Below are 26,615 nucleotides of genomic sequence, written 5' to 3'. Positions count from 1 at the left end.
GTTCAGGTGGTGTAGTTAAGAGATTCCCCATGGTGTCCTTCAAAAGTGTGGAAACAAATGTAACCATGTCTGAGTCCCCTTTTGGTGTCGCTATCCTCGGGCACATTTATAATACCAAGATTTACTCTCCTGTTGTGGTCTCCACCGCGGCGGCTCTCCTTCCCAGTGTGTCCACCATTTCGTGGATATTTGTTATAGATGCCTGGATAGGTGCCAGAGATGTTTTAATCAGACCTGCCATGTCCTCTTTGAGATGTTCTCGTTGTTTTACCATTTCTGTCGCCAACATCATAGCGAGGTCGTCGGCGTTAGCAGCGTTCGCCATGTTAGCTTTTTTGCTACTTAGCGCTGGGCTGGGCTTCTTCGTCTCGTAGTCTTTCTTTGGCATGTTCCAGCAACAAAAAAGAACGTAGCAAATGAAAAAATAAACTTATGAACCTATTTCTTCTGTGCTTATTTGTGTATATTAAGGAGTTTTAAGTTAGTAATGGTCAAGTTCTTAGGGGACTCTCGTTCGCACATCCTGCTCCTACATGTGCCAAACCGGAAGCCCCACTTTAGCTACCTTAATCATTCAGTATAAGTTGTACAGAATATCAAATCAAAATAGCAACCAAGGTTTTGGTAAAGAGGAGTTTCATTTCTAGGAATTGACTCTCATCCATGCTGCTATTACATTATTAGGAGGTGGCAGGGTTGGGGGGGTGCTCAGTCCCAAGGTTATTATAGTTTTTAAATTTTCATTAGTTTTATTTTTATTTAGTTTTTCAGTTTGCTTATTTATTTCAGTTTAGTTTTGTTAGTTCAACAAGTGATTTTGTACTTTTAGTTTAGTTTTTATTTTGAGTAATCGACTAGTTTCAGTTTAGTTTTTATTTAGTTTTAGTTTTTCCAGGTATTAAGAGAAAGCCTTGACTTGTAGAAGCTGAAAAAGGATGAAACAATGTGTGACACCAAATATGGTTTATCAAGTCCTTCAATTTTATTCTTTAACCATCACCTGCAGGACAGGCAGTAATCGAGGGAGAAAACAAATCTGAATTTATCTGCAATTCAGTTTAGTTTGAGTTGGTTTTGCATTGTTCATTGTAGTTTTTATTTAGTTTTCTTTTTTTTTGTAATTGTCGTCTTTTTTTTATTTCAGTTAACTCAATTATTTTTTCATTGCTAGTATTAGTTTTAGTTTTAGTCTTAGTTTTCTTTAAACATAATAACCCTGCTCAGTCCTCAAACAGAGCTGGTGTCCTCTGATGTGGATCCACCGCCGTACCTCCGGTCGAGCTCAGCGTAAATAGCTTCACGGAGTTTTGGGTTGTTTTTAAGTTTTGTGAACATGATTGGTCTGGTCTTTCTCCGGATGAAAGGGCCTATTCCCTGATAATGGTCAGCCTGTGCTTTTGGAGGGGCTCTTCTCCTGGACTTAACAACGGTAGAGGGTCTGATCTTCAGATTTACCTCCGTCATCTTCGGTTTTTCAGGTTGTTTTGTGCCCTCGTTTAACTTTTTCAGTTCTTCCAGGATCTCTTTCAACCTCTCAGTGTCTCCGTGCATTCTTGCCATGTCCCGTTCTTGAAATAATTGAATTTTCCTCTTGGCAACATTCAGAGGTGCTACTCGGAATCTGTTCTTCCGTTCCACAATAAAATCAATATCTTTCTCAGTGAAGGTATGACACAGGGCTCCATTGATGACCTGCTCCTTTTCTGTGATTCTATGTGTAGTTGGGACTTGCATCCCAGCATCCATCATCGCCCGTGTCCACTGCTTGAACTCACTTTCTGTGAATTTCTCATTCGATGCACACCTGAGAGACACAATCTGCTCTATACCAGCGTGCCTGAGTTTCAATGCCAGGTTGGTCCGTGTGGATCCAAACTGGTAGGCTTGCCTCTCCTCCACCACAGACACAATTTCTGTGACACAGTGAACTGGGTTGCTGCTGCTGTCATTAGTTACCCTGATGAAGCAGCCAGTCACAGTGGTGGCAAAGAACGGGGTGTGGCACCATTGCTCCAGCCTCTTACTGGACAGGTAGATCCTGGACAGCTCTTCATGAGAGAGATCTGCAATCTCTCCACGAGCTTTCTTCTCCATGGGCTCGTTGCCTTCCTCGATTTCCCTTTTCCGTTTGGAGCCAGCCAACCTTGTTTGCTCCAGTGTTGACAGCTTCAATGAAATTATTTGGGCTCCATTAGGGGCCTGAAAAATAACACATACATGGAATTCATGATTAAAACTACTGTCCCACCTTAACACAACATATTGAAAGAGTGACATGTAACCTCATCTAAAATTCATGCATATCCTATTAAAACCAAGTCCCATTTATATTTAATTTGTAGAAGTACAGTTTATATTAATATGGCCGACTGGATCTCAGAAGTACCAGTTGTGATGCATTAACTCAACAAAGTCTATGACCATGTATTTGAGCTCTAGACCAAACATAAATAAATGACAGTGGAAAAGACAGTATAAGTTAAATGATCTTACCTTGCTATATTTTCGGTCCATTGCAGAGTTTGCTCAAGAGTCTTGATAAATGCAACTGCTCATCAATCGATCAGGGAAGCAAGTGAGTACAATTATAATCTCAAAGTCTTTGTACCAAAGCCCCCTTTTTAGATGAGAACATAGAAGTCATCAAATGAGATTGAGACCTAAAGATCAATGGATTTAAAGGACCTTCATATGACCATATATAGGAAAAGCACAGGGATAATAATGGCCTGTAATAATTTCCATAGATGATACAAGCCTAATTAATTGCATATTATTTTCTTTCAATAAATTGTAGTAAAAATGTGACTACGATATATAAATTATTATTCATCTAAGCAACTATATTAATCATTTAAACCAATGATTGTATTGGTTTTATAGCAGCAAAAGAACAATTAAGAGATTCCCCATGGTGTCCTTCAAAAGTGTGGAAACAAATGTAACCATGTCTGAGTCCCCTATGGTGTCGCTATCCTCGGGCACATTTATAATACCAAGATTTACTCTCCTAGACCGATTCTTCAGGTCATCAATGCGATCAACCAGCATAGCATTCAGAGTTTGCAGTTTGGTGATAGCTTTCTCCTCCTTAAACAGGGACGTTTTTGCCTGTTGTGGTCTCCACCGCGGCGGCTCTCCTTCCCAGTGTGTCCACCATTTCGTGGATATTTGTTATAGATGCCTGGATAGGCGCCAGAGATGTTTTAATCAGACCTGCCATGCCCTCTTTGAGATGTTCTCGTTGTTTTACCATTTCTGTCGCCAACATCATAGCGAGGTCGTCGGCGTTAGCAGCGTTCGCCATGTTAGCTTTTTTGCTACTTAGCGCTGGGCTGGGCTTCTTCGTCTCGTAGTCTTTCTTTGGCATGTTCCAGCAAAAAAAAAAAGAACGTAGCAAATGAAAAAATAAACTTATGAACCTATTTCTTCGGTGCTTATTTGTGTATATTAAGGAGTTTTAAGTTAGTAATGGTCAAGTTCTCAGGGGTCTCTCGTTCGCACGTCCTGCTCCTACATGTGCCAAACCGTAAGCCCCACTTTAGCTACCTTAATCATTCAGTATAAGTTGTACAGAATATCAAATCAAAATAGCAACCAAGGTTTTGGTAAAGAAGAGTTTCATTTCTAGGAATTGACTCTCATCCATGCTGCTATTACATTATTAGGAGGTGGCAGGGTTGGGGGGGTGCTCAGTCCCAAGGTTATTATAGTTTTGAAATTTTCATTAGTTTTTATTTGTATTTAGTTTTTCAGTTTGCTTATTTATTTCAGTTAAGTTTTTGTTAGTTCAACAAGTGATTTTATACTTTTAGTTTAGTTTTTATTTAGAGTAATCAACAAGTTTCAGTTTAGTTTTTATTTAGTTTTAGTTTTTCCAGGTATTAAGAGAAAGCCTTGACTTGTAGAAGCTGAAAAAGGATGAAACAATGTGTGACACCAAATATGGTTTATCAAGTCCTTCAATTTTATTCTTTAACCATCACCTGCAGGACAGGCAGTAATCGAGGGAGAAAACAAATCTGAATTTATCTGCAATTCAGTTTAGTTTGAGTTGGTTTTGCATTGTTCATTGTAGTTTTTATTTAGTTTTCTTTTTTTTTGTAATTGTCGTCTTTTTTTTATTTCAGTTAACTCAATTATTTTTTCATTGCTAGTATTAGTTTTAGTTTTAGTCTTAGTTTTCTTTAAACATAATAACCCTGCTCAGTCCTCAAACAGAGCTGGTGTCCTCTGATGTGGATCCACCGCCGTACCTCCGGTCGAGCTCAGCGTAAATAGCTTCACGGAGTTTTGGGTTGTTTTTAAGTTTTGTGAACATGATTGGTCTGGTCTTTCTCCGGATGAAAGGGCCTATTCCCTGATAATGGTCAGCCTGTGCTTTTGGAGGGGCTCTTCTCCTGGACTTAACAACGGTAGAGGGTCTGATCTTCAGATTTACCTCCGTCATCTTCGGTTTTTCAGGTTGTTTTGTGCCCTCGTTTAACTTTTTCAGTTCTTCCAGGATCTCTTTCAACCTCTCAGTGTCTCCGTGCATTCTTGCCATGTCCCGTTCTTGAAATAATTGAATTTTCCTCTTGGCAACATTCAGAGGTGCTACTCGGAATCTGTTCTTCCGTTCCACAATAAAATCAATATCTTTCTCAGTGAAGGTATGACACAGGGCTCCATTGATGACCTGCTCCTTTTCTGTGATTCTATGTGTAGTTGGGACTTGCATCCCAGCATCCATCATCGCCCGTGTCCACTGCTTGAACTCACTTTCTGTGAATTTCTCATTCGATGCACACCTGAGAGACACAATCTGCTCTATACCAGCGTGCCTGAGTTTCAATGCCAGGTTGGTCCGTGTGGATCCAAACTGGTAGGCCTGCCTCTCCTCCACCACAGACACAATTTCTGTGACACAGTGAACTGGGTTGCTGCTGCTGTCATTAGTTACCCTGATGAAGCAGCCAGTCACAGTGGTGGCAAAGAACGGGGTGTGGCACCATTGCTCCAGCCTCTTACTGGACAGGTAGATCCTGGACAGCTCTTCATGAGAGAGATCTGCAATCTCTCCACGAGCTTTCTTCTCCATGGGCTCGTTGCCTTCCTCGATTTCCCTTTTCCGTTTGGAGCCAGCCAACCTTGTTTGCTCTAGTGTTGACAGCTTCAATGAAATTATTTGCGCTCCATTAGGGGCCTGAAAAATAACACATACATGGAATTCATGATTAAAACTACTGTCCCACCTTAACACAACATATTGAAAGAGTGACATGTAACCTCATCTAAAATTCATGCATATCCTATTAAAACCAAGTCCCATTTATATTTAATTTGTAGAAGTACAGTTTATATTAATATGGCCGACTGGATCTCAGAAGTACCAGTTGTGATGCATTAACTCAACAAAGTCTATGACCATGTATTTGAGCTCTAGACCAAACATAAATAAATGACAGTGGAAAAGACAGTATAAGTTAAATGATCTTACCTTGCTATATTTTCGGTCCATTGCAGAGTTTGCTCAAGAGTCTTGATAAATGCAGCTGCTCATCAATCGATCAGGGAAGCAAGTGAGTACAATTATAATCTCAAAGTCTTTGTACCAAAGCCCCCTTTTTAGATGAGAACATAGAAGTCATCAAATGAGATTGAGACCTAAAGATCAATGGATTTAAAGGACCTTCATATGACAATATATAGGAAAAGCACAGGGATAATAATGGCCTGTAATAATTTCCATAGATGATACAAGCCTAATTAATTGCATATTATTTTCTTTCAATAAATTGTAGTAAAAATGTGACTACGATATATAAATTATTATTCATCTAAGCAACTATATTAATCATTTAAACCAATGATTGTATTGGTTTTATAGCAGCAAAAGAACAATTAAGAGATTCCCCATGGTGTCCTTCAAAAGTGTGGAAACAAATGTAACCATGTCTGAGTCCCCTATGGTGTCGCTATCCTCGGGCACATTTATAATACCAAGATTTACTCTCCTAGACCGATTCTTCAGGTCATCAATGCGATCAACCAGCATAGCATTCAGAGTTTGCAGTTTGGTGATAGCTTTCTCCTCCTTAAACAGGGACGTTTTTGCCTGTTGTGGTCTCCACCGCGGCGGCTCTCCTTCCCAGTGTGTCCACCATTTCGTGGATATTTGTTATAGATGCCTGGATAGGCGCCAGAGATGTTTTAATCAGACCTGCCATGCCCTCTTTGAGATGTTCTCGTTGTTTTACCATTTCTGTCGCCAACATCATAGCGAGGTCGTCGGCGTTAGCAGCGTTCGCCATGTTAGCTTTTTTGCTACTTAGCGCTGGGCTGGGCTTCATCGTCTCGTAGTCTTTCTTTGGCATGTTCCAGCAAAAAAAAAAAAACGTAGCAAATGAAAAAATAAACTTATGAACCTATTTCTTCGGTGCTTATTTGTGTATATTAAGGAGTTTTAAGTTAGTAATGGTCAAGTTCTCAGGGGTCTCTCGTTCGCACGTCCTGCTCCTACATGTGCCAAACCGTAAGCCCCACTTTAGCTACCTTAATCATTCAGTATAAGTTGTACAGAATATCAAATGAAAATAGCAACCAAGGTTTTGGTAAAGAAGAGTTTCATTTCTAGGAATTGACTCTCATCCATGCTGCTATTACATTATTAGGAGGTGGCAGGGTTGGGGGGGTGCTCAGTCCCAAGGTTATTATAGTTTTGAAATTTTCATTAGTTTTTATTTGTATTTAGTTTTTCAGTTTGCTTATTTATTTCAGTTAAGTTTTTGTTAGTTCAACAAGTGATTTTATACTTTTAGTTTAGTTTTTATTTAGAGTAATCAACAAGTTTCAGTTTAGTTTTTATTTAGTTTTAGGTTTTCCAGGTATTAAGAGAAAGCCTTGACTTGTAGAAGCTGAAAAAGGATGAAACAATGTGTGACACCAAATATGGTTTATCAAGTCCTTCAATTTTATTCTTTAACCATCACCTGCAGGACAGGCAGTAATCGAGGGAGAAAACAAATCTGAATTTATCTGCAATTCAGTTTAGTTTGAGTTGGTTTTGCATTGTTCATTGTAGTTTTTATTTAGTTTTCTTTTTTTTTGTAATTGTCGTCTTTTTTTTATTTCAGTTAACTCAATTATTTTTTCATTGCTAGTATTAGTTTTAGTTTTAGTCTTAGTTTTCTTTAAACATAATAACCCTGCTCAGTCCTCAAACAGAGCTGGTGTCCTCTGATGTGGATCCACCGCCGTACCTCCGGTCGAGCTCAGCGTAAATAGCTTCACGGAGTTTTGGGTTGTTTTTAAGTTTTGTGAACATGATTGGTCTGGTCTTTCTCCGGATGAAAGGGCCTATTCCCTGATAATGGTCAGCCTGTGCTTTTGGAGGGGCTCTTCTCCTGGACTTAACAACGGTAGAGGGTCTGATCTTCAGATTTACCTCCGTCATCTTCGGTTTTTCAGGTTGTTTTGTGCCCTCGTTTAACTTTTTCAGTTCTTCCAGGATCTCTTTCAACCTCTCAGTGTCTCCGTGCATTCTTGCCATGTCCCGTTCTTGAAATAATTGAATTTTCCTCTTGGCAACATTCAGAGGTGCTACTCGGAATCTGTTCTTCCGTTCCACAATAAAATCAATATCTTTCTCAGTGAAGGTATGACACAGGGCTCCATTGATGACCTGCTCCTTTTCTGTGATTCTATGTGTAGTTGGGACTTGCATCCCAGCATCCATCATCGCCCGTGTCCACTGCTTGAACTCACTTTCTGTGAATTTCTCATTCGATGCACACCTGAGAGACACAATCTGCTCTATACCAGCGTGCCTGAGTTTCAATGCCAGGTTGGTCCGTGTGGATCCAAACTGGTAGGCCTGCCTCTCCTCCACCACAGACACAATTTCTGTGACACAGTGAACTGGGTTGCTGCTGCTGTCATTAGTTACCCTGATGAAGCAGCCAGTCACAGTGGTGGCAAAGAACGGGGTGTGGCACCATTGCTCCAGCCTCTTACTGGACAGGTAGATCCTGGACAGCTCTTCATGAGAGAGATCTGCAATCTCTCCACGAGCTTTCTTCTCCATGGGCTCGTTGCCTTCCTCGATTTCCCTTTTCCGTTTGGAGCCAGCCAACCTTGTTTGCTCCAGTGTTGACAGCTTCAATGAAATCATTTGGGCTCCATTAGGGGCCTGAAAAATAACACATACATGGAATTCATGATTAAAACTACTGTCCCACCTTAACACAACATATTGAAAGAGTGACATGTAACCTCATCTAAAATTCATGCATATCCTATTAAAACCAAGTCCCATTTATATTTAATTTGTAGAAGTACAGTTTATATTAATATGGCCGACTGGATCTCAGAAGTACCAGTTGTGATGCATTAACTCAACAAAGTCTATGACCATGTATTTGAGCTCTAGACCAAACATAAATAAATGACAGTGGAAAAGACAGTATAAGTTAAATGATCTTACCTTGCTATATTTTCGGTCCATTGCAGAGTTTGCTCAAGAGTCTTGATAAATGCAACTGCTCATCAATCGATCAGGGAAGCAAGTGAGTACAATTATAATCTCAAAGTCTTTGTACCAAAGCCCCCTTTTTAGATGAGAACATAGAAGTCATCAAATGAGATTGAGACCTAAAGATCAATGGATTTAAAGGACCTTCATATGACCATATATAGGAAAAGCACAGGGATAATAATGGCCTGTAATAATTTCCATAGATGATACAAGCCTAATTAATTGCATATTATTTTCTTTCAATAAATTGTAGTAAAAATGTGACTACGATATATAAATTATTATTCATCTAAGCAACTATATTAATCATTTAAACCAATGATTGTATTGGTTTTATAGCAGCAAAAGAACAATTAAGAGATTCCCCATGGTGTCCTTCAAAAGTGTGGAAACAAATGTAACCATGTCTGAGTCCCCTATGGTGTCGCTATCCTCGGGCACATTTATAATACCAAGATTTACTCTCCTAGACCGATTCTTCAGGTCATCAATGCGATCAACCAGCATAGCATTCAGAGTTTGCAGTTTGGTGATAGCTTTCTCCTCCTTAAACAGGGACGTTTTTGCCTGTTGTGGTCTCCACCGCGGCGGCTCTCCTTCCCAGTGTGTCCACCATTTCGTGGATATTTGTTATAGATGCCTGGATAGGCGCCAGAGATGTTTTAATCAGACCTGCCATGCCCTCTTTGAGATGTTCTCGTTGTTTTACCATTTCTGTCGCCAACATCATAGCGAGGTCGTCGGCGTTAGCAGCGTTCGCCATGTTAGCTTTTTTGCTACTTAGCGCTGGGCTGGGCTTCTTCGTCTCGTAGTCTTTCTTTGGCATGTTCCAGCAAAAAAAAAAAGAACGTAGCAAATGAAAAAATAAACTTATGAACCTATTTCTTCGGTGCTTATTTGTGTATATTAAGGAGTTTTAAGTTAGTAATGGTCAAGTTCTCAGGGGTCTCTCGTTCGCACGTCCTGCTCCTACATGTGCCAAACCGTAAGCCCCACTTTAGCTACCTTAATCATTCAGTATAAGTTGTACAGAATATCAAATCAAAATAGCAACCAAGGTTTTGGTAAAGAAGAGTTTCATTTCTAGGAATTGACTCTCATCCATGCTGCTATTACATTATTAGGAGGTGGCAGGGTTGGGGGGGTGCTCAGTCCCAAGGTTATTATAGTTTTGAAATTTTCATTAGTTTTTATTTGTATTTAGTTTTTCAGTTTGCTTATTTATTTCAGTTAAGTTTTTGTTAGTTCAACAAGTGATTTTATACTTTTAGTTTAGTTTTTATTTAGAGTAATCAACAAGTTTCAGTTTAGTTTTTATTTAGTTTTAGGTTTTCCAGGTATTAAGAGAAAGCCTTGACTTGTAGAAGCTGAAAAAGGATGAAACAATGTGTGACACCAAATATGGTTTATCAAGTCCTTCAATTTTATTCTTTAACCATCACCTGCAGGACAGGCAGTAATCGAGGGAGAAAACAAATCTGAATTTATCTGCAATTCAGTTTAGTTTGAGTTGGTTTTGCATTGTTCATTGTAGTTTTTATTTAGTTTTCTTTTTTTTTGTAATTGTCGTCTTTTTTTTATTTCAGTTAACTCAATTATTTTTTCATTGCTAGTATTAGTTTTAGTTTTAGTCTTAGTTTTCTTTAAACATAATAACCCTGCTCAGTCCTCAAACAGAGCTGGTGTCCTCTGATGTGGATCCACCGCCGTACCTCCGGTCGAGCTCAGCGTAAATAGCTTCACGGAGTTTTGGGTTGTTTTTAAGTTTTGTGAACATGATTGGTCTGGTCTTTCTCCGGATGAAAGGGCCTATTCCCTGATAATGGTCAGCCTGTGCTTTTGGAGGGGCTCTTCTCCTGGACTTAACAACGGTAGAGGGTCTGATCTTCAGATTTACCTCCGTCATCTTCGGTTTTTCAGGTTGTTTTGTGCCCTCGTTTAACTTTTTCAGTTCTTCCAGGATCTCTTTCAACCTCTCAGTGTCTCCGTGCATTCTTGCCATGTCCCGTTCTTGAAATAATTGAATTTTCCTCTTGGCAACATTCAGAGGTGCTACTCGGAATCTGTTCTTCCGTTCCACAATAAAATCAATATCTTTCTCAGTGAAGGTATGACACAGGGCTCCATTGATGACCTGCTCCTTTTCTGTGATTCTATGTGTAGTTGGGACTTGCATCCCAGCATCCATCATCGCCCGTGTCCACTGCTTGAACTCACTTTCTGTGAATTTCTCATTCGATGCACACCTGAGAGACACAATCTGCTCTATACCAGCGTGCCTGAGTTTCAATGCCAGGTTGGTCCGTGTGGATCCAAACTGGTAGGCCTGCCTCTCCTCCACCACAGACACAATTTCTGTGACACAGTGAACTGGGTTGCTGCTGCTGTCATTAGTTACCCTGATGAAGCAGCCAGTCACAGTGGTGGCAAAGAACGGGGTGTGGCACCATTGCTCCAGCCTCTTACTGGACAGGTAGATCCTGGACAGCTCTTCATGAGAGAGATCTGCAATCTCTCCACGAGCTTTCTTCTCCATGGGCTCGTTGCCTTCCTCGATTTCCCTTTTCCGTTTGGAGCCAGCCAACCTTGTTTGCTCCAGTGTTGACAGCTTCAATGAAATCATTTGGGCTCCATTAGGGGCCTGAAAAATAACACATACATGGAATTCATGATTAAAACTACTGTCCCACCTTAACACAACATATTGAAAGAGTGACATGTAACCTCATCTAAAATTCATGCATATCCTATTAAAACCAAGTCCCATTTATATTTAATTTGTAGAAGTACAGTTTATATTAATATGGCCGACTGGATCTCAGAAGTACCAGTTGTGATGCATTAACTCAACAAAGTCTATGACCATGTATTTGAGCTCTAGACCAAACATAAATAAATGACAGTGGAAAAGACAGTATAAGTTAAATGATCTTACCTTGCTATATTTTCGGTCCATTGCAGAGTTTGCTCAAGAGTCTTGATAAATGCAACTGCTCATCAATCGATCAGGGAAGCAAGTGAGTACAATTATAATCTCAAAGTCTTTGTACCAAAGCCCCCTTTTTAGATGAGAACATAGAAGTCATCAAATGAGATTGAGACCTAAAGATCAATGGATTTAAAGGACCTTCATATGACCATATATAGGAAAAGCACAGGGATAATAATGGCCTGTAATAATTTCCATAGATGATACAAGCCTAATTAATTGCATATTATTTTCTTTCAATAAATTGTAGTAAAAATGTGACTACGATATATAAATTATTATTCATCTAAGCAACTATATTAATCATTTAAACCAATGATTGTATTGGTTTTATAGCAGCAAAAGAACAATTAAGAGATTCCCCATGGTGTCCTTCAAAAGTGTGGAAACAAATGTAACCATGTCTGAGTCCCCTATGGTGTCGCTATCCTCGGGCACATTTATAATACCAAGATTTACTCTCCTAGACCGATTCTTCAGGTCATCAATGCGATCAACCAGCATAGCATTCAGAGTTTGCAGTTTGGTGATAGCTTTCTCCTCCTTAAACAGGGACGTTTTTGCCTGTTGTGGTCTCCACCGCGGCGGCTCTCCTTCCCAGTGTGTCCACCATTTCGTGGATATTTGTTATAGATGCCTGGATAGGCGCCAGAGATGTTTTAATCAGACCTGCCATGCCCTCTTTGAGATGTTCTCGTTGTTTTACCATTTCTGTCGCCAACATCATAGCGAGGTCGTCGGCGTTAGCAGCGTTCGCCATGTTAGCTTTTTTGCTACTTAGCGCTGGGCTGGGCTTCTTCGTCTCGTAGTCTTTCTTTGGCATGTTCCAGCAAAAAAAAAAAGAACGTAGCAAATGAAAAAATAAACTTATGAACCTATTTCTTCGGTGCTTATTTGTGTATATTAAGGAGTTTTAAGTTAGTAATGGTCAAGTTCTCAGGGGTCTCTCGTTCGCACGTCCTGCTCCTACATGTGCCAAACCGTAAGCCCCACTTTAGCTACCTTAATCATTCAGTATAAGTTGTACAGAATATCAAATCAAAATAGCAACCAAGGTTTTGGTAAAGAAGAGTTTCATTTCTAGGAATTGACTCTCATCCATGCTGCTATTACATTATTAGGAGGTGGCAGGGTTGGGGGGGTGCTCAGTCCCAAGGTTATTATAGTTTTGAAATTTTCATTAGTTTTTATTTGTATTTAGTTTTTCAGTTTGCTTATTTATTTCAGTTAAGTTTTTGTTAGTTCAACAAGTGATTTTATACTTTTAGTTTAGTTTTTATTTAGAGTAATCAACAAGTTTCAGTTTAGTTTTTATTTAGTTTTAGGTTTTCCAGGTATTAAGAGAAAGCCTTGACTTGTAGAAGCTGAAAAAGGATGAAACAATGTGTGACACCAAATATGGTTTATCAAGTCCTTCAATTTTATTCTTTAACCATCACCTGCAGGACAGGCAGTAATCGAGGGAGAAAACAAATCTGAATTTATCTGCAATTCAGTTTAGTTTGAGTTGGTTTTGCATTGTTCATTGTAGTTTTTATTTAGTTTTCTTTTTTTTTGTAATTGTCGTCTTTTTTTTATTTCAGTTAACTCAATTATTTTTTCATTGCTAGTATTAGTTTTAGTTTTAGTCTTAGTTTTCTTTAAACATAATAACCCTGCTCAGTCCTCAAACAGAGCTGGTGTCCTCTGATGTGGATCCACCGCCGTACCTCCGGTCGAGCTCAGCGTAAATAGCTTCACGGAGTTTTGGGTTGTTTTTAAGTTTTGTGAACATGATTGGTCTGGTCTTTCTCCGGATGAAAGGGCCTATTCCCTGATAATGGTCAGCCTGTGCTTTTGGAGGGGCTCTTCTCCTGGACTTAACAACGGTAGAGGGTCTGATCTTCAGATTTACCTCCGTCATCTTCGGTTTTTCAGGTTGTTTTGTGCCCTCGTTTAACTTTTTCAGTTCTTCCAGGATCTCTTTCAACCTCTCAGTGTCTCCGTGCATTCTTGCCATGTCCCGTTCTTGAAATAATTGAATTTTCCTCTTGGCAACATTCAGAGGTGCTACTCGGAATCTGTTCTTCCGTTCCACAATAAAATCAATATCTTTCTCAGTGAAGGTATGACACAGGGCTCCATTGATGACCTGCTCCTTTTCTGTGATTCTATGTGTAGTTGGGACTTGCATCCCAGCATCCATCATCGCCCGTGTCCACTGCTTGAACTCACTTTCTGTGAATTTCTCATTCGATGCACACCTGAGAGACACAATCTGCTCTATACCAGCGTGCCTGAGTTTCAATGCCAGGTTGGTCCGTGTGGATCCAAACTGGTAGGCCTGCCTCTCCTCCACCACAGACACAATTTCTGTGACACAGTGAACTGGGTTGCTGCTGCTGTCATTAGTTACCCTGATGAAGCAGCCAGTCACAGTGGTGGCAAAGAACGGGGTGTGGCACCATTGCTCCAGCCTCTTACTGGACAGGTAGATCCTGGACAGCTCTTCATGAGAGAGATCTGCAATCTCTCCACGAGCTTTCTTCTCCATGGGCTCGTTGCCTTCCTCGATTTCCCTTTTCCGTTTGGAGCCAGCCAACCTTGTTTGCTCCAGTGTTGACAGCTTCAATGAAATCATTTGGGCTCCATTAGGGGCCTGAAAAATAACACATACATGGAATTCATGATTAAAACTACTGTCCCACCTTAACACAACATATTGAAAGAGTGACATGTAACCTCATCTAAAATTCATGCATATCCTATTAAAACCAAGTCCCATTTATATTTAATTTGTAGAAGTACAGTTTATATTAATATGGCCGACTGGATCTCAGAAGTACCAGTTGTGATGCATTAACTCAACAAAGTCTATGACCATGTATTTGAGCTCTAGACCAAACATAAATAAATGACAGTGGAAAAGACAGTATAAGTTAAATGATCTTACCTTGCTATATTTTCGGTCCATTGCAGAGTTTGCTCAAGAGTCTTGATAAATGCAACTGCTCATCAATCGATCAGGGAAGCAAGTGAGTACAATTATAATCTCAAAGTCTTTGTACCAAAGCCCCCTTTTTAGATGAGAACATAGAAGTCATCAAATGAGATTGAGACCTAAAGATCAATGGATTTAAAGGACCTTCATATGACCATATATAGGAAAAGCACAGGGATAATAATGGCCTGTAATAATTTCCATAGATGATACAAGCCTAATTAATTGCATATTATTTTCTTTCAATAAATTGTAGTAAAAATGTGACTACGATATATAAATTATTATTCATCTAAGCAACTATATTAATCATTTAAACCAATGATTGTATTGGTTTTATAGCAGCAAAAGAACAATTAAGAGATTCCCCATGGTGTCCTTCAAAAGTGTGGAAACAAATGTAACCATGTCTGAGTCCCCTATGGTGTCGCTATCCTCGGGCACATTTATAATACCAAGATTTACTCTCCTAGACCGATTCTTCAGGTCATCAATGCGATCAACCAGCATAGCATTCAGAGTTTGCAGTTTGGTGATAGCTTTCTCCTCCTTAAACAGGGACGTTTTTGCCTGTTGTGGTCTCCACCGCGGCGGCTCTCCTTCCCAGTGTGTCCACCATTTCGTGGATATTTGTTATAGATGCCTGGATAGGCGCCAGAGATGTTTTAATCAGACCTGCCATGCCCTCTTTGAGATGTTCTCGTTGTTTTACCATTTCTGTCGCCAACATCATAGCGAGGTCGTCGGCGTTAGCAGCGTTCGCCATGTTAGCTTTTTTGCTACTTAGCGCTGGGCTGGGCTTCTTCGTCTCGTAGTCTTTCTTTGGCATGTTCCAGCAAAAAAAAAAAGAACGTAGCAAATGAAAAAATAAACTTATGAACCTATTTCTTCGGTGCTTATTTGTGTATATTAAGGAGTTTTAAGTTAGTAATGGTCAAGTTCTCAGGGGTCTCTCGTTCGCACGTCCTGCTCCTACATGTGCCAAACCGTAAGCCCCACTTTAGCTACCTTAATCATTCAGTATAAGTTGTACAGAATATCAAATCAAAATAGCAACCAAGGTTTTGGTAAAGAAGAGTTTCATTTCTAGGAATTGACTCTCATCCATGCTGCTATTACATTATTAGGAGGTGGCAGGGTTGGGGGGGTGCTCAGTCCCAAGGTTATTATAGTTTTGAAATTTTCATTAGTTTTTATTTGTATTTAGTTTTTCAGTTTGCTTATTTATTTCAGTTAAGTTTTTGTTAGTTCAACAAGTGATTTTATACTTTTAGTTTAGTTTTTATTTAGAGTAATCAACAAGTTTCAGTTTAGTTTTTATTTAGTTTTAGGTTTTCCAGGTATTAAGAGAAAGCCTTGACTTGTAGAAGCTGAAAAAGGATGAAACAATGTGTGACACCAAATATGGTTTATCAAGTCCTTCAATTTTATTCTTTAACCATCACCTGCAGGACAGGCAGTAATCGAGGGAGAAAACAAATCTGAATTTATCTGCAATTCAGTTTAGTTTGAGTTGGTTTTGCATTGTTCATTGTAGTTTTTATTTAGTTTTCTTTTTTTTTGTAATTGTCGTCTTTTTTTTATTTCAGTTAACTCAATTATTTTTTCATTGCTAGTATTAGTTTTAGTTTTAGTCTTAGTTTTCTTTAAACATAATAACCCTGCTCAGTCCTCAAACAGAGCTGGTGTCCTCTGATGTGGATCCACCGCCGTACCTCCGGTCGAGCTCAGCGTAAATAGCTTCACGGAGTTTTGGGTTGTTTTTAAGTTTTGTGAACATGATTGGTCTGGTCTTTCTCCGGATGAAAGGGCCTATTCCCTGATAATGGTCAGCCTGTGCTTTTGGAGGGGCTCTTCTCCTGGACTTAACAACGGTAGAGGGTCTGATCTTCAGATTTACCTCCGTCATCTTCGGTTTTTCAGGTTGTTTTGTGCCCTCGTTTAACTTTTTCAGTTCTTCCAGGATCTCTTTCAACCTCTCAGTGTCTCCGTGCATTCTTGCCATGTCCCGTTCTTGAAATAATTGAATTTTCCTCTTGGCAACATTCAGAGGTGCTACTCGGAATCTGTTCTTCCGTTCCACAATAAAATCAATATCTTTCTCAGTGAAGGTATGACACAGGGCTCCATTGATGACCTGCTCCTTTTCTGTGATTCTATGTGTAGTTGGGACTTGCATCCCAGCATCCATCATCGCCCGTGTCCACTGCTTGAACTCACTTTCTGTGAATTTCTCATTCGATGCACACCTGAGAGACACAATCTGCTCTATACCAGCGTGCCTGAGTTTCAATGCCAGGTTGGTCCGTGTGGATCCAAACTGGTAGGCCTGCCTCTCCTCCACCACAGACACAATTTCTGTGACACAGTGAACTGGGTTGCTGCTGCTGTCATTAGTTACCCTGATGAAGCAGCCAGTCACAGTGGTGGCAAAGAACGGGGTGTGGCACCATTGCTCCAGCCTCTTACTGGACAGGTAGATCCTGGACAGCTCTTCATGAGAGAGATCTGCAATCTCTCCACGAGCTTTCTTCTCCATGGGCTCGTTGCCTTCCTCGATTTCCCTTTTCCGTTTGGAGCCAGCCAACCTTGTTTGCTCTAGTGTTGACAGCTTCAATGAAATTATTTGCGCTCCATTAGGGGCCTGAAAAATAACACATACATGGAATTCATGATTAAAACTACTGTCCCACCTTAACACAACATATTGAAAGAGTGACATGTAACCTCATCTAAAATTCATGCATATCCTATTAAAACCAAGTCCCATTTATATTTAATTTGTAGAAGTACAGTTTATATTAATATGGCCGACTGGATCTCAGAAGTACCAGTTGTGATGCATTAACTCAACAAAGTCTATGACCATGTATTTGAGCTCTAGACCAAACATAAATAAATGACAGTGGAAAAGACAGTATAAGTTAAATGATCTTACCTTGCTATATTTTCGGTCCATTGCAGAGTTTGCTCAAGAGTCTTGATAAATGCAGCTGCTCATCAATTGATCAGGGAAGCAAGTGAGTACAATTATAATCTCAAAGTCTTTGTACCAAAGCCCCCTTTTTAGATGAGAACATAGAAGTCATCAAATGAGATTGAGACCTAAAGATCAATGGATTTAAAGGACCTTCATATGACAATATATAGGAAAAGCACAGGGATAATAATGGCCTGTAATAATTTCCATAGATGATACAAGCCTAATTAATTGCATATTATTTTCTTTCAATAAATTGTAGTAAAAATGTGACTACGATATATAAATTATTATTCATCTAAGCAACTATATTAATCATTTAAACCAATGATTGTATTGGTTTTATAGCAGCAAAAGAACAATTAAGAGATTCCCCATGGTGTCCTTCAAAAGTGTGGAAACAAATGTAACCATGTCTGAGTCCCCTATGGTGTCGCTATCCTCGGGCACATTTATAATACCAAGATTTACTCTCCTAGACCGATTCTTCAGGTCATCAATGCGATCAACCAGCATAGCATTCAGAGTTTGCAGTTTGGTGATAGCTTTCTCCTCCTTAAACAGGGACGTTTTTGCCTGTTGTGGTCTCCACCGCGGCGGCTCTCCTTCCCAGTGTGTCCACCATTTCGTGGATATTTGTTATAGATGCCTGGATAGGCGCCAGAGATGTTTTAATCAGACCTGCCATGCCCTCTTTGAGATGTTCTCGTTGTTTTACCATTTCTGTCGCCAACATCATAGCGAGGTCGTCGGCGTTAGCAGCGTTCGCCATGTTAGCTTTTTTGCTACTTAGCGCTGGGCTGGGCTTCATCGTCTCGTAGTCTTTCTTTGGCATGTTCCAGCAAAAAAAAAAAACGTAGCAAATGAAAAAATAAACTTATGAACCTATTTCTTCGGTGCTTATTTGTGTATATTAAGGAGTTTTAAGTTAGTAATGGTCAAGTTCTCAGGGGTCTCTCGTTCGCACGTCCTGCTCCTACATGTGCCAAACCGTAAGCCCCACTTTAGCTACCTTAATCATTCAGTATAAGTTGTACAGAATATCAAATCAAAATAGCAACCAAGGTTTTGGTAAAGAAGAGTTTCATTTCTAGGAATTGACTCTCATCCATGCTGCTATTACATTATTAGGAGGTGGCAGGGTTGGGGGGGTGCTCAGTCCCAAGGTTATTATAGTTTTGAAATTTTCATTAGTTTTTATTTGTATTTAGTTTTTCAGTTTGCTTATTTATTTCAGTTAAGTTTTTGTTAGTTCAACAAGTGATTTTATACTTTTAGTTTAGTTTTTATTTAGAGTAATCAACAAGTTTCAGTTTAGTTTTTATTTAGTTTTAGGTTTTCCAGGTATTAAGAGAAAGCCTTGACTTGTAGAAGCTGAAAAAGGATGAAACAATGTGTGACACCAAATATGGTTTATCAAGTCCTTCAATTTTATTCTTTAACCATCACCTGCAGGACAGGCAGTAATCGAGGGAGAAAACAAATCTGAATTTATCTGCAATTCAGTTTAGTTTGAGTTGGTTTTGCATTGTTCATTGTAGTTTTTATTTAGTTTTCTTTTTTTTTGTAATTGTCGTCTTTTTTTTATTTCAGTTAACTCAATTATTTTTTCATTGCTAGTATTAGTTTTAGTTTTAGTCTTAGTTTTCTTTAAACATAATAACCCTGCTCAGTCCTCAAACAGAGCTGGTGTCCTCTGATGTGGATCCACCGCCGTACCTCCGGTCGAGCTCAGCGTAAATAGCTTCACGGAGTTTTGGGTTGTTTTTAAGTTTTGTGAACATGATTGGTCTGGTCTTTCTCCGGATGAAAGGGCCTATTCCCTGATAATGGTCAGCCTGTGCTTTTGGAGGGGCTCTTCTCCTGGACTTAACAACGGTAGAGGGTCTGATCTTCAGATTTACCTCCGTCATCTTCGGTTTTTCAGGTTGTTTTGTGCCCTCGTTTAACTTTTTCAGTTCTTCCAGGATCTCTTTCAACCTCTCAGTGTCTCCGTGCATTCTTGCCATGTCCCGTTCTTGAAATAATTGAATTTTCCTCTTGGCAACATTCAGAGGTGCTACTCGGAATCTGTTCTTCCGTTCCACAATAAAATCAATATCTTTCTCAGTGAAGGTATGACACAGGGCTCCATTGATGACCTGCTCCTTTTCTGTGATTCTATGTGTAGTTGGGACTTGCATCCCAGCATCCATCATCGCCCGTGTCCACTGCTTGAACTCACTTTCTGTGAATTTCTCATTCGATGCACACCTGAGAGACACAATCTGCTCTATACCAGCGTGCCTGAGTTTCAATGCCAGGTTGGTCCGTGTGGATCCAAACTGGTAGGCTTGCCTCTCCTCCACCACAGACACAATTTCTGTGACACAGTGAACTGGGTTGCTGCTGCTGTCATTAGTTACCCTGATGAAGCAGCCAGTCACAGTGGTGGCAAAGAACGGGGTGTGGCACCATTGCTCCAGCCTCTTACTGGACAGGTAGATCCTGGACAGCTCTTCATGAGAGAGATCTGCAATCTCTCCACGAGCTTTCTTCTCCATGGGCTCGTTGCCTTCCTCGATTTCCCTTTTCCGTTTGGAGCCAGCCAACCTTGTTTGCTCCAGTGTTGACAGCTTCAATGAAATTATTTGGGCTCCATTAGGGGCCTGAAAAATAACACATACATGGAATTCATGATTAAAACTACTGTCCCACCTTAACACAACATATTGAAAGAGTGACATGTAACCTCATCTAAAATTCATGCATATCCTATTAAAACCAAGTCCCATTTATATTTAATTTGTAGAAGTACAGTTTATATTAATATGGCCGACTGGATCTCAGAAGTACCAGTTGTGATGCATTAACTCAACAAAGTCTATGACCATGTATTTGAGCTCTAGACCAAACATAAATAAATGACAGTGGAAAAGACAGTATAAGTTAAATGATCTTACCTTGCTATATTTTCGGTCCATTGCAGAGTTTGCTCAAGAGTCTTGATAAATGCAGCTGCTCATCAATCGATCAGGGAAGCAAGTGAGTACAATTATAATCTCAAAGTCTTTGTACCAAAGCCCCCTTTTTAGATGAGAACATAGAAGTCATCAAATGAGATTGAGACCTAAAGATCAATGGATTTAAAGGACCTTCATATGACCATATATAGGAAAAGCACAGGGATAATAATGGCCTGTAATAATTTCCATAGATGATACAAGCCTAATTAATTGCATATTATTTTCTTTCAATAAATTGTAGTAAAAATGTGACTACGATATATAAATTATTATTCATCTAAGCAACTATATTAATCATTTAAACCAATGATTGTATTGGTTTTATAGCAGCAAAAGAACAATTAAGAGATTCCCCATGGTGTCCTTCAAAAGTGTGGAAACAAATGTAACCATGTCTGAGTCCCCTATGGTGTCGCTATCCTCGGGCACATTTATAATACCAAGATTTACTCTCCTAGACCGATTCTTCAGGTCATCAATGCGATCAACCAGCATAGCATTCAGAGTTTGCAGTTTGGTGATAGCTTTCTCCTCCTTAAACAGGGACGTTTTTGCCTGTTGTGGTCTCCACCGCGGCGGCTCTCCTTCCCAGTGTGTCCACCATTTCGTGGATATTTGTTATAGATGCCTGGATAGGCGCCAGAGATGTTTTAATCAGACCTGCCATGCCCTCTTTGAGATGTTCTCGTTGTTTTACCATTTCTGTCGCCAACATCATAGCGAGGTCGTCGGCGTTAGCAGCGTTCGCCATGTTAGCTTTTTTGCTACTTAGCGCTGGGCTGGGCTTCTTCGTCTCGTAGTCTTTCTTTGGCATGTTCCAGCAAAAAAAAAAAGAACGTAGCAAATGAAAAAATAAACTTATGAACCTATTTCTTCGGTGCTTATTTGTGTATATTAAGGAGTTTTAAGTTAGTAATGGTCAAGTTCTCAGGGGTCTCTCGTTCGCACGTCCTGCTCCTACATGTGCCAAACCGTAAGCCCCACTTTAGCTACCTTAATCATTCAGTATAAGTTGTACAGAATATCAAATCAAAATAGCAACCAAGGTTTTGGTAAAGAAGAGTTTCATTTCTAGGAATTGACTCTCATCCATGCTGCTATTACATTATTAGGAGGTGGCAGGGTTGGGGGGGTGCTCAGTCCCAAGGTTATTATAGTTTTGAAATTTTCATTAGTTTTTATTTGTATTTAGTTTTTCAGTTTGCTTATTTATTTCAGTTAAGTTTTTGTTAGTTCAACAAGTGATTTTATACTTTTAGTTTAGTTTTTATTTAGAGTAATCAACAAGTTTCAGTTTAGTTTTTATTTAGTTTTAGGTTTTCCAGGTATTAAGAGAAAGCCTTGACTTGTAGAAGCTGAAAAAGGATGAAACAATGTGTGACACCAAATATGGTTTATCAAGTCCTTCAATTTTATTCTTTAACCATCACCTGCAGGACAGGCAGTAATCGAGGGAGAAAACAAATCTGAATTTATCTGCAATTCAGTTTAGTTTGAGTTGGTTTTGCATTGTTCATTGTAGTTTTTATTTAGTTTTCTTTTTTTTTGTAATTGTCGTCTTTTTTTTATTTCAGTTAACTCAATTATTTTTTCATTGCTAGTATTAGTTTTAGTTTTAGTCTTAGTTTTCTTTAAACATAATAACCCTGCTCAGTCCTCAAACAGAGCTGGTGTCCTCTGATGTGGATCCACCGCCGTACCTCCGGTCGAGCTCAGCGTAAATAGCTTCACGGAGTTTTGGGTTGTTTTTAAGTTTTGTGAACATGATTGGTCTGGTCTTTCTCCGGATGAAAGGGCCTATTCCCTGATAATGGTCAGCCTGTGCTTTTGGAGGGGCTCTTCTCCTGGACTTAACAACGGTAGAGGGTCTGATCTTCAGATTTACCTCCGTCATCTTCGGTTTTTCAGGTTGTTTTGTGCCCTCGTTTAACTTTTTCAGTTCTTCCAGGATCTCTTTCAACCTCTCAGTGTCTCCGTGCATTCTTGCCATGTCCCGTTCTTGAAATAATTGAATTTTCCTCTTGGCAACATTCAGAGGTGCTACTCGGAATCTGTTCTTCCGTTCCACAATAAAATCAATATCTTTCTCAGTGAAGGTATGACACAGGGCTCCATTGATGACCTGCTCCTTTTCTGTGATTCTATGTGTAGTTGGGACTTGCATCCCAGCATCCATCATCGCCCGTGTCCACTGCTTGAACTCACTTTCTGTGAATTTCTCATTCGATGCACACCTGAGAGACACAATCTGCTCTATACCAGCGTGCCTGAGTTTCAATGCCAGGTTGGTCCGTGTGGATCCAAACTGGTAGGCCTGCCTCTCCTCCACCACAGACACAATTTCTGTGACACAGTGAACTGGGTTGCTGCTGCTGTCATTAGTTACCCTGATGAAGCAGCCAGTCACAGTGGTGGCAAAGAACGGGGTGTGGCACCATTGCTCCAGCCTCTTACTGGACAGGTAGATCCTGGACAGCTCTTCATGAGAGAGATCTGCAATCTCTCCACGAGCTTTCTTCTCCATGGGCTCGTTGCCTTCCTCGATTTCCCTTTTCCGTTTGGAGCCAGCCAACCTTGTTTGCTCCAGTGTTGACAGCTTCAATGAAATTATTTGCGCTCCATTAGGGGCCTGAAAAATAACACATACATGGAATTCATGATTAAAACTACTGTCCCACCTTAACACAACATATTGAAAGAGTGACATGTAACCTCATCTAAAATTCATGCATATCCTATTAAAACCAAGTCCCATTTATATTTAATTTGTAGAAGTACAGTTTATATTAATATGGCCGACTGGATCTCAGAAGTACCAGTTGTGATGCATTAACTCAACAAAGTCTATGACCATGTATTTGAGCTCTAGACCAAACATAAATAAATGACAGTGGAAAAGACAGTATAAGTTAAATGATCTTACCTTGCTATATTTTCGGTCCATTGCAGAGTTTGCTCAAGAGTCTTGATAAATGCAGCTGCTCATCAATTGATCAGGGAAGCAAGTGAGTACAATTATAATCTCAAAGTCTTTGTACCAAAGCCCCCTTTTTAGATGAGAACATAGAAGTCATCAAATGAGATTGAGACCTAAAGATCAATGGATTTAAAGGACCTTCATATGACAATATATAGGAAAAGCACAGGGATAATAATGGCCTGTAATAATTTCCATAGATGATACAAGCCTAATTAATTGCATATTATTTTCTTTCAATAAATTGTAGTAAAAATGTGACTACGATATATAAATTATTATTCATCTAAGCAACTATATTAATCATTTAAACCAATGATTGTATTGGTTTTATAGCAGCAAAAGAACAATTAAGAGATTCCCCATGGTGTCCTTCAAAAGTGTGGAAACAAATGTAACCATGTCTGAGTCCCCTATGGTGTCGCTATCCTCGGGCACATTTATAATACCAAGATTTACTCTCCTAGACCGATTCTTCAGGTCATCAATGCGATCAACCAGCATAGCATTCAGAGTTTGCAGTTTGGTGATAGCTTTCTCCTCCTTAAACAGGGACGTTTTTGCCTGTTGTGGTCTCCACCGCGGCGGCTCTCCTTCCCAGTGTGTCCACCATTTCGTGGATATTTGTTATAGATGCCTGGATAGGCGCCAGAGATGTTTTAATCAGACCTGCCATGTCCTCTTTGAGATGTTCTCGTTGTTTTACCATTTCTGTCGCCAACATCATAGCGAGGTCGTCGGCGTTAGCAGCGTTCGCCATGTTAGCTTTTTTGCTACTTAGCGCTGGGCTGGGCTTCTTCGTCTCGTAGTCTTTCTTTGGCATGTTCCAGCAAAAAAAAGAACGTAGCAAATGAAAAAATAAACTTATGAACCTATTTCTTCGGTGCTTATTTGTGTATATTAAGGAGTTTTAAGTTAGTAATGGTCAAGTTCTCAGGGGACTCTCGTTTGCACATCCTGCTCCTACATGTGCCAAACCGGAAGCCCCACTTTAGCTACCTTAATCATTCAGTATAAGTTGTACAGAATATCAAATCAAAATAGCAACCAAGGTTTTGGTAAAGAGGAGTTTCATTTCTAGGAATTGACTCTCATCCATGCTGCTATTACATTAGGAGGTGGCAGGGTTGGGGGGGTGCTCAGTCCCAAGGTTATTATAGTTTTGAAATTTTCATTAGTTTTTATTTTTATTTAGTTTTTCAGTTTGCTTATTTATTTCAGTTTAGTTTTTGTTAGTTCAACAAGTGATTTTATACTTTTAGTTTAGTTTTTATTTAGAGTAATCGACTAGTTTCAGTGTAGTTTTTATTTAGTTTTAGTTTTTCCAGGTATTAAGAGAAAGCCTTGACTTGTAGAAGCTGAAAAAGGATGAAACAATGTGTGACACCAAATATGGTTTATCAAGTCCTTCAATTTTATTCTTTAACCATCACCTGCAGGACAGGCAGTAATCGAGGGAGAAAACAAATCTGAATTTATCTGCAATTCAGTTTAGTTTGAGTTGGTTTTGCATTGTTTATTGTAGTTTTTATTTAGTTTTCGTTTTTTTTGTAATTGTCGTCTTTTTTTATTTCAGTTAACTCAATTATTTTTTCATTGCTAGTATTAGTTTTAGTTTTAGTCTTAGTTTTCTTTAAACATAATAACCCTGCTCAGTCCTCAAACAGAGCTGGTGTCCTCTGATGTGGATCCACCGCCGTACCTCCGGTCGAGCTCAGCGTAAATAGCTTCACGGAGTTTTGGGTTGTTTTTAAGTTTTGTGAACATGATTGGTCTGGTCCTTCTCCGGATGAAAGGGCCTATTCCCTGATAATGGTCAGCCTGTGCTTTTGGAGGGGCTCTTCTCCTGGACTTAACAACGGTAGAGGGTCTGATCTTCAGATTTACCTCCGTCATCTTCGGTTTTTCAGGTTGTTTTGTGCCCTCGTTTAACTTTTTCAGTTCTTCCAGGATCTCTTTCAACCTCTCAGTGTCTCCGTGCATTCTTGCCATGTCCCGTTCTTGAAATAATTGAATTTTCCTCTTGGCAACATTCAGAGGTGCTACTCGGAATCTATTCTTCCGTTCCACAATAAAATCGATATCTTTCTCAGTGAAGGTATGACACAGGGCTCCATTGATGACCTGCTCCTTTTCTGTGATTCTATCTGTAGTTGGGACTTGCATCCCAGCATCCATCATCGCCCGTGTCCACTGCTTGAACTCACTTTCTGTGAATTTCTCATTTGATGCACACCTGAGAGACACAATCTGCTCTATACCAGCGTGCCTGAGTTTCAATGCCAGGTTTGTCCGTGTGGATCCAAACTGGTAGGCCTGCCTCTCCTCCACCACAGACACAATTTCTGTGACACAGTGAACTGGGTCGCTGCTGCTGTCATTAGTTACCCTGATGAAGCAGCCAGTCACAGTGGTGGCAAAGAACGGGGTGTGGCACCATTGCTCCAGCCTCTTACTGGACAGGTAGATCCTGGACAGCTCTTCATGAGAGAGATCTGCAACCTCTCCACGAGCTTTCTTCTCCATGGGCTCGTTGCCTTCCTCGATTTCCCTTTTCCGTTTGGAGCCAGCCAACCTTGTTTGCTCCAGTGTTGACAGCTTCAATGAAATCATTTGGGCTCCATTAGGGGCCTGAAAAATAACACATACATGGAATTCATGATTAAAACTACTGTCCCACCTTAACACAACATATTGAAAGAGTGACATGTAACCTCATCTAAAATTCATGCATATCCTATTAAAACCAAGTCCCATTTATATTTAATTTGTAGAAGTACAGTTTATATTAATATGGCCGACTGGATCTCAGAAGTACCAGTTGTGATGCATTAACTCAACAAAGTCTATGACCATGTATTTGAGCTCTAGACCAAACATAAATAAATGACAGTGGAAAAGACAGTATAAGTTAAATGATCTTACCTTGCTATATTTTCGGTCCATTGCAGAGTTTGCTCAAGAGTCTTGATAAATGCAACTGCTCATCAATCGATCAGGGAAGCAAGTGAGTACAATTATAATCTCAAAGTCTTTGTACCAAAGCCCCCTTTTTAGATGAGAACATAGAAGTCATCAAATGAGATTGAGACCTAAAGATCAATGGATTTAAAGGACCTTCATATGACCATATATAGGAAAAGCACAGGGACAATAATGGCCTGTAATA

At 39.7% G+C, this 26,615-nt stretch overlaps 1 protein-coding gene across 11 annotated transcripts; it reads right to left on the bottom strand.

Annotated features, from left to right (window-relative positions):
• Window positions 1-958: 958 nt before the first annotated feature.
• On the bottom strand, window positions 959-26,504 carry LOC109628021 (RNA polymerase-associated protein RTF1 homolog). 11 transcript variants are annotated; one of them, XM_069535990.1, is made up of 8 exons: window positions 26,372-26,504; window positions 23,393-26,077; window positions 20,407-23,098; window positions 14,437-20,112; window positions 11,451-14,142; window positions 8,465-11,156; window positions 2,494-8,170; window positions 959-2,199 (listed from the first exon to the last, which is right to left on the bottom strand). In XM_069535990.1, the coding sequence occupies exons 1-2, from the start codon at window positions 26,390-26,392 to the stop codon at window positions 25,106-25,108; spliced, it is 993 nt and encodes a 330-aa protein (XP_069392091.1). In that variant the 5' UTR covers window positions 26,393-26,504; the 3' UTR covers window positions 959-2,199; window positions 2,494-8,170; window positions 8,465-11,156; window positions 11,451-14,142; window positions 14,437-20,112; window positions 20,407-23,098; window positions 23,393-25,105. The 11 variants fall into 11 exon arrangements, with proteins under 11 accessions (XP_069392091.1, XP_069392090.1, XP_069392092.1 ...); XM_069535989.1 differs by lacking the exon at window positions 26,372-26,504 and having other exon boundaries at window positions 23,393-26,363; XM_069535991.1 differs by lacking the exon at window positions 26,372-26,504 and having other exon boundaries at window positions 23,393-23,474.
• Between the last annotated feature and the right edge of the window lie 111 nt (window positions 26,505-26,615).

This window comes from Paralichthys olivaceus, chromosome 12 (assembly GCF_024713975.1).
Source record: "Paralichthys olivaceus isolate ysfri-2021 chromosome 12, ASM2471397v2, whole genome shotgun sequence".
Lineage (NCBI taxonomy): Eukaryota > Metazoa > Chordata > Actinopteri > Pleuronectiformes > Paralichthyidae > Paralichthys > Paralichthys olivaceus.
The sequence above is the reverse complement of the archived record's forward strand: the minus strand, read 5'-3'. Positions and strand labels throughout refer to the sequence as shown.